Source organism: Triticum aestivum, chromosome 7B (genome assembly GCF_018294505.1).
Source record: "Triticum aestivum cultivar Chinese Spring chromosome 7B, IWGSC CS RefSeq v2.1, whole genome shotgun sequence".
In the NCBI taxonomy this organism is placed as follows: domain Eukaryota; kingdom Viridiplantae; phylum Streptophyta; class Magnoliopsida; order Poales; family Poaceae; genus Triticum; species Triticum aestivum.
In genome coordinates this window covers 203,283,456-203,291,686 of record NC_057813.1, presented here as the reverse complement: position 1 = coordinate 203,291,686, position 8,231 = coordinate 203,283,456, and the positions used below count along the sequence as shown (strand labels likewise).

General features: G+C 42.5%; 1 protein-coding gene across 1 annotated transcript; it reads right to left on the bottom strand.

Annotated features, from left to right (window-relative positions):
- Nucleotides 1-1,525: 1,525 nt before the first annotated feature.
- Nucleotides 1,526-7,128, bottom strand: LOC123157141 (eukaryotic translation initiation factor 2D). The gene is made up of 10 exons (XM_044575384.1): nucleotides 6,990-7,128; nucleotides 6,199-6,363; nucleotides 5,686-5,797; nucleotides 4,704-4,894; nucleotides 4,501-4,595; nucleotides 4,044-4,427; nucleotides 3,569-3,677; nucleotides 2,514-2,785; nucleotides 2,030-2,400; nucleotides 1,526-1,916 (listed from the first exon to the last, which is right to left on the bottom strand). Exons 2-10 carry the CDS (start codon nucleotides 6,331-6,333, stop codon nucleotides 1,792-1,794), a joined length of 1,794 nt encoding a protein of 597 aa, XP_044431319.1. The 5' UTR covers nucleotides 6,334-6,363; nucleotides 6,990-7,128; the 3' UTR covers nucleotides 1,526-1,791.
- Between the last annotated feature and the right edge of the window lie 1,103 nt (nucleotides 7,129-8,231).

Genomic DNA, 8,231 nt, shown 5'->3' with positions numbered 1-8,231 from the left:
GACGGTGGCGGCTACATCAGTGGCAACCGAAGCTCGGGTCTATGCGAGCGCGTTGTTGCAACGTGGAAGGGAGTAGGATGGGACGCGGGTTAGGATCCTAGTGGTGCCAGGAGCACGCCCACGTGCTCGGACGCGATGTTTGTCCGTTGTAACGCCGGCGACAACATGGACGCCGATGCTGAACTCACAGGTGTGGCGGCTAGCGCGGTTAGAGCAGGCGCGCGAGCGAGAGGACGGGAAGGGAAGCAGGAGGAGCTCACATGGGTCGTAGCAGCTGGTCAATGGCTTTGGGGGCAGCCGAATGGGGTTCGGCGTGACGGTGGATCTCCCAGACATGTTGGCGCGGCATCTCGTCGATGGTAGCCATGTAAACAGAGTTCGGCGAGTGGTGGATGCCCTTGAGGTTGCTCGGAACCGAGCGCTGGAGAGAAAGAGAGGGACCAGGGGGAGGGGAACGACAGAGGGGCTCGAGGGGGCCTTCCAGGCGAAGGGGATGGGCACGAGGCAGGCTGCTGCATGGCAAGCGTGAGGTGGACGCGGTGCGTGCGCGAGCGACACGCAGGTAGGAGGTACGAGACGCTGGCGAGGAGATGGGCTGGGCCAGCTATAGTGTGGGCCACACAGTAGGTTGTGAGTTGACTCTTTCTCTCTGTTTTCTATTCTGTTTTTCTGTTTTCAATTAATTATTTTGCCACTGTTTGAAAATAATAAAAATTCAAACCAGTGCCGAAACTTTCTGTAAATATTTATGTCACTTAGCTGGACCTTCCCAAATGCACATAAATATTTCAGAGACATTTGAAGATATATTCTAACAATAAGAATATAAATTCTAATTCAAATACAATAGTGATTTAAATTTCAAGGACCAAAATATTTTGTAAAAATAGTTCATCGTTTTTGGTTGGGCACAAAACCTTTGCCAAACTATAACCAACATTATTTAAGGTCATTTTGGAATCATTGAATGCATTTTCAGGGTTTTTGCCCTTTATTTAAAATTTGGAGGCTTTAAATTTCCTCATTTCAAATTTCACTAAAATTAAATATGATGCATGATGCTCTCTAATGCAACTATTTACAAGCAACAATCTAGGGTTGTGATAGCAGAATAGGTATCTCTAATATAGCTTTTTCAGGTCCAAAATTTCAGCTGCCGGTAATCTCCCTCTTTATATAAATCTTATAATTTAAGAGAAAAAAGACATTAAGATGAGCAAACATAGTGTGTACTTGAAAATGCTCTAGAATAGCGCGGAGAAAGCTTGAGAAGGGCGGCACCAGACCCTCGACGAGAAAGACGGCGAAAATCAAGGCGTCTGTGATGTCAACCTCCCTCCCTCGCGCCGGCCACCTTGAGCTTGGTCGGACCCCATTTATTATCGGCCCCACCCACGAAGTGTCAAACCCTGTCCAGCCCCTTGGGGTTGATGATTCCTAGGAGGTGCAGGGCCCACGGCGGGACCACCGGGCGAGGCAGTTTCTTCCACTTCTCCTTTGTCGCCGAGATCATTTTGTCACCATATCATTAACACCATATCATTATCAACCATCTGTAAACAGAAAGGGATCTGTTTTGACGTCACAATTAGTTCACGAATACGAGACTCAAGTGCCCACCAAAAGCCTCACTATCTAAGCAAACACCATATTGTCCAATGGCTAGTGACAACAAACGCGAGTAGCGCATTGAGAGAACATTTCACATTTTCACAACAAGTCTGAAACACAACAAGCCTGAACCAGAATTCAACAATGTTATGACGGCACTCCCAGGAGTCGACACCCCTCCTACTTCTTTGTTTTGTCATAAACCTCAATATATCTCTTCGGAACACCGTGATGGTCAACGAGGTGCTTTGCAAGGTTTTCAATGACTCCGCCTTGAATCAAGACCTCATGTTGCCCCTTTTTACCTGAAATGATAATGTAAATTGTAATGCATATACATATATCGGTTGCACACCTTCACGAACTTTTTCCCTATCAAGAAACAGGTGGACAAGGGTTGGGTACAAAGCAATAATACCTGGAAGCTCAGCTGTGGTGGTGCTGCAAGCAAATTTCTTTTGTAGTTCAGAAGCCAAGGAGTCAGCATCCAGCAAAAAGCATTCCAATCCAGAGACTCGGGTCATCTTCTTGTTCCCTTGCCTTCTTTCTGTCATGATTTGAACAGTGCGTATGGCGCCCTTGCGAATGGCCACCTCATTTCCTCTAGCTACTCTATGATGAATTTGCATACGGTTAATAAATGTTGACCCTAAATCCTTCTTGTGGATCTCACTTGGGTATGCTGAACCCTTCTTCACAGCCCCTTTGTACAGAGCATCACATAATGTAGCATCCAGAATTACTTTGGCCTTGTCTGTTTGCTTGACCAAATTTTCCTTCTCCACATACCTTCAATCATATGAGAATAAAATTAGTTGAAATGTCAGAAACTTGCAGTCTTCCCGCTTTACAAACATAGAACTTGTAGACTACGAGAATCAATTGCTGTACCAGAAACAAACCTGAAAACCACATCAAACGCCTCTGATGCACTGTAATACTTCCCTGTGTCAGCGTCAACAGCCAAAAATATGGGGTTGACATGCGAACTTGGCTTATAAATTTCATCCACTTCCAGTTGCTTTGTACTGCTGCCATCGGCAACAATGTTATCATGCTGTTCAACTGGCTCCTGTACCCTCTTATGATGTTTGAAGGCCGTGTAGTCTGGATGTTTGCGACTGATACCTATCAACATGACTTCCTTTTTATGCTTGTCCTCTTTCACTGAGATCTGTAAATTTAATGGACATTAGATAATCTTGAGGAATTTAAAAACTGGATTAGTTCCAAACATGGGTAGTATGTACTGATAATTCGTAAATTAAACTTCATTTTGATACGATACCACATTACCACACATCAATGCATCATCATCATGACTCTTTCTAAATCTTACAAGTTCGTAAGAGAACTGTATATAGTAAGAAAGATTAATAAGCGCACGACCTTCAATCACACATGCTCTATTCCAGATGTTAGAATGAGTGTAGCACTTTTGTACCAAGTTCGACAAAACCATGTGAGCAAAACCTTTCACAGGTTCCAACTGTGCAAGGAGTTCACAACCAAGGGATAGGATACATCAGCTCTACTCGACTAAACGTGCTGAAAGACATGGAAGATGAATAAATCAAACCCTAGCGTGTAAGTTAACTTCTTAGAAATCCTTAGGAACCCTATCATGTTCTGCTTACTTAAAGGGCTTAAATAGTTACTAGTTATCAGATACATGACAATCTAGCGAACAATAATGTATTCTCGACATTTAATAGACTTCTAATTTACCATGAATGAAAAAAGGACAGGCCCAGTGCATAGAAGCTCCCACACAAGGTGGGGTCTGGGGAGGGATTATAGGAACCTAGTCTTACCCCTGCAAGGTGCAATGCAGAGAGGCTGGTTCGAACCCAGGACCTCTTAGCACAAGTGTGGAGGACTTCACCACTGCGCCAGGCCTGCCCTCTAATTTACCATAAATGAAGCTTAAAAGAAAAGCTTTGCCCAACTAGCTTACAAGGCCAGAAGAAGATTTTGACTGCAACCACTTGGATAGTTTTTTATGTGATGACTTCTTAATATCAAGGGTAACACCTGGAGGTCTGCATGGGAGAATGTGATTTGACCTACACAGAACAGTAAACAGAAGATGAACAAGATAATAGTTATGCATCATAAAAAAATGCAGGTTATAGGAGAGTTGGATATCTTGGTGAAGTCACCCTGCCAAATTATCATTTACTAGATGTAGAAGATCAGTATCAAGATCTATTTTCTCAAAGCAATGCCAATATTTACTGATGTAGATTAGAGTGAAACATGGTTTTGTTGACTATCAAAAGACTTGGTAATGAGACTCAGTATAAAGCTGTGCGAATAACTCATCTCAATCATATGACCGGATGGAAAACAATTAGTGTCACATGAACCTACTCAGAAAGGACAGAATAACAAATTGTTCATCAATGTGAAATTACTATATATATACATACCACAATATACTTCCTGGCATGGGGAGGTCTTTATCTTTTACGTTCATGTGTAATGCTTGCAGAAGGCATATGTCCAAGAGAGAGTCAATTTCTTCAGTAGACAAATGTTGATGTTCCTTCTCCTCGGTCTGTTCCTTGGTGGTTTTCTCTTGAGGCAAATTTAGCTCGCTTGTGCTAGCTGTTACATTCTCTATGGTTTCACTGTTAATGGCATGATCTTCAGTAAGACACTCCGAGACATCAACAGCTGCTTTGTCTTGCTTTCCTTCTGAAGGCTCTTCGGAAGAGTCAATATGTTGAGAAGCGGAAGCAAAATTAGGATCTTCAATAACCATGTCATCATAGAATCCTTCATTTGGAACATAACGACCATCAGCAGAAGCCCTGCAATAATATTTAACAATTATTTATAGAAGTGAAGATAAACTCAGGTATGCATTAATAGCATTGAACTTGCCATAACAAATCTTTATAGTAATGTGCAATCCGCAAAGCCTTGCCACGTAATCCTGCCTTTAGTGCTTCGGTATTGCTCATAGTTGTGGTCCCAACCTGTGTAGAGCGTGTAACAGAACCAGAAGTTGAACTTGTACATCTTTGGCAAGATTACTTGATAAAAACTACGAGCCAAACTAGTGCAAGAGACCATGAGAAACTTACAGCAATTGGAGCAGGGTTACCAGGGACTTTAACTGACCATGGCTGGCCAGCTTGGAAAGAAGGTAATCCTTCTGGAGGTACGCTGATACCAGGAAACATAAGATCGGCGCCACCAAGAATGAAGTGTGAAACTTCACCACCCTTAAGTGTAAAAGCTGGCAACAGATAAGGAACCTTCCAGAGTGCATAAACTGCAACATTTTCACCAATTAAATAATGCTACAAAGTAGAGAATGAGGAATCCACTTATCTTGAGATCTAAAACGCACAACAAGCTGTGATCACATTTGAGGCCAACTCATAAATTTATCAACAAAATTAAAGCACTTTAAAGATGGATCCCACAGTTTGTAGCTCAGCTATCCCAAGCAGAAGCATAATATTTTCACCTATTTGATAAAAACAGAAAATTAAGCCATTCAAAACAATAAATAGACATATCAAAAGTTCCTCTTGCTGGCTTAGACACATATGCCCTCCTGTATTCTACAAAGTTCGGGTTGGCTTTCAACGTCAGTGCATTATTTGTTTCCCTACATCCCTACTATGGTACCCATACACTCTTGGAAAAAGCAACTTGCAGAATGATAGCACGTCAACAAGAATTACTACGTATGAATTTACCATTCCAGTCACTTTTCATGCAAGCTAGAGTGTGTAGTTAGTGGCGCATAAAATTAGAATTAATTGAAAACCAATAAATCAAACAAAGAGTTCAATTGGTTAGAAGCACATGAACTATCACATTAAAGAATCAATTATTATAATAGTTAGAAAACAACAGACTGAGGACTACACTCATTGCTTGAAGCATTAGCATGTTTAGATTCTCTTCCTGAATTTTGTTTTATACATGCACAATCAAAATAAGCATTTCAAAAATTGCAATAACAAAAAAGGCACAACACGGTGGAAATGAGAAGGGTTAAGATTACTAGATGAAAATAAATGTACTACTCTGCAATCTGGAAATAAAGATAACCTGTTGGAAACAGCTCATGGCCTCTTCCATCAATGTCGAATAGCATTGGCAGTTCGCCCTCTATGCCATAAACAAGAGTCCGGCTTGGGTACTTAGCGACTGTTATCTCAACCTATCCACAACGCAATATTTTCACAAAGTTATGAAGAAGATATAAATGCAACAAATAATAACTAAGTTTGAATGAAAAGATATATACAGTTCACTCTTCCGTAAACTGGCAACACCACAAAATATAAGGTAGATAATAATACAGTTAACTTCACTTGATAAACAAGACAGGCCAGTTAGATAGGTGGGTGGGGATGAATGCTGAAAATTCACAGCTATCGCATGTAAAAGTAGACCAGTCTATCTATTGTAAGTACAATTATATATTTTGATGCAATATAACTTGAACCACTTGGCGAGCTAAAACCATGTAACATATTTTCAAGACTTAATACCTTTGGAGGAAGCATGTTATAGGGTTATACTGCTATTACTCCACATACTGATAAGAAAATTCATTACCTTTGGAGGAAGAATGGCATCCAGATCATCATCAGATGCTTGCGGAAACCTTTGCTTGGCGGTTCTTCTCAGCTTCTTTTTGTCAGCGCCTGACAAACGTTGTAGAGCTTTTGCATCAACATTCTTCTTGAACATGGTTTATGGGTTATCAAACAAGATTCCAGGCTGCAAAAAAAGCATCAAACAGGTCATCAAATGGAATATAGACCGGTAGAGCAATACATCCATCCATCAAAAAGTCCTGCTGCATTCAAACTTCTGGGAAGGAGCAGAACATAAGGAAACATGTAGCAGAATTCCAATTTCGTTGTACCCTATAATAGTCACAAGGGCTACATTACACAAATCATAACCCTCTTAGGATAGTACCAGTTTATCATTTCAACCAACCTCAATCTGGAAAACCTCCATCTTCTTGGTTAGAAGGAAAACAAGCGAAATTGGCAAGCTCTCCACGCGAATAGAATAAGAGAAGTCAAAGAATTGCAACTTCAAAAAAAAAAGTCAAAGAATTGCATCATTCCATTGCATCCCAAAACTTCGTACTTCCGGAACTACAAGGAAGCTACGGATTCACAGCGGAGAGACCACACCAATATCACCGACCCTATCCAATAACTCGGAAAGGCGGCAGATTGTAACAATCGAGTGAAAAGGAAAAAAAAAAAAAAAGAGGGCAAACTTTTCACCGTTCGCCCGAGCAAGGGCCGGCGAATCGAGAGACTACGAGTGATGGAGGAGATGAGCGAGGCGAGAGACAGAGAGACAAAGAGGGAGAAAGGCTTCGTTACCGGCGGCGAGGCGATCGGATTGGAGGAGCGCGGAGGCGGCGATAGGACTGGACGGATCGGGAAGCCTCCGGGGATGGAAACCTCTCAGAAGTCCAAGGGCAAACCCTATTTGGCGCTCATCTGGGCCGGCCCATCTAGGTATTTTGTTCTGTGTTTAAAACCGCAAAAAACAAGGGAGCAACTAATTAACGAGCGCTCCTTCGGGAGCCTCGCAAAGATCAGCGTCACTTAGCGCTCTCAGCCATTTCCCATGTGTCGCGCTCTGGGCACTCTCTCTGGATTTCATTTTTTTATTTTTCCGCGCGTGTTTTCGGCTTTTAAAACCGTTTTTTTCTGGTGTTTTATACGTTTTGGTTTTCTACCGGTCTTCCCTAGCTTTTGGACAAAAAAAATCGAAAAAATAATTTTTTTGCGCAAAAAAACGCATTTTTTTCGCGAGAGTCACGTTTTTGTTTTCGCGAGAGGCACGGTTGTGCTTTCGCGAGAGGCACGGCCGTGCCTCTTGGAAACGAAAAAAAAACGTGTTTTCTGTTTTTTTTCTTTCGTAAGAGGCACGATTTTGCTTCCGCGAGAGGCACGGTTGTGCTTTCGCGAGAGGCACGGGCATGCCTCTTTCGGAAAAGGAAAAAAATGCATTTTCTGTTTTTTTTTCGCGAGAGGCACGGTTTTGCTTCCGCGAGAAGCACGGTTGTGCTTTCGCGAGAGGCACGGGCGTGCCTCTTTCGGAAAGGGAAAAAAACATGTTTTCTATTTTTTTTCTTTCACGAGAGGCACGGTTTTGCTTCCGTGAGAGGCACGGTTGTGCTTTCGCGAGAGGCACGGGCGTGCCTCTTTCGGAAAGGAAAAAAACGCGTTTTCTGTTTTTTTTCTTTCGTGAGAGGCACGGTTTTGCTTCCGCGAGAGGCACGACTGTGCTTTGCCGAGAGACACGGGCCTGCCTCTTTCGGAAAGGGGAAAAACGCGTTTTTTGTTTTCTTTTCTTTCGCGAGAGGCACGACTTTGCTTCTGCGAGAGGCACGGTTGTGCTTTTCGCGAGAGGCACGGGCGTGCCTTTTTCGGAAAGGGAAAAAACGCGTTTTTTATTTATTTTTTTTTCACGAGAGGCACGGTTGTGATTTCGTCAGAGGCACGAGCGTGCCTTTTTCGGATAGAGAAAAAACCCGTGTTGCCGGTTCGGTTTTTTCGTCGGTTTTTTTCGTCTGGTTTTTTCGTGAAAAAAAAGTTCGTCAAAACCTATCAACA

What these genes read in the sequence shown, in the direction of transcription:
- LOC123157141 (XM_044575384.1), bottom strand. Translation starts at nt 6,333, where the DNA reads ATGTTCAAGAAGAATGTTGATGCAAAAGCTCTACAACGTTTGTCAGGC. An exon ending in GTAACCCTGCTCCAATTGCT is followed by an intron (nt 4,596 to 4,703) that starts GTAAGTTTCTCA and finishes CGCTCTACACAG; the next exon opens with GTTGGGACCACAACTATGAG. An exon ending in CACCACAGCTGAGCTTCCAG is followed by an intron (nt 1,917 to 2,029) that starts GTATTATTGCTT and finishes TTATCATTTCAG; the next exon opens with GTAAAAAGGGGCAACATGAG.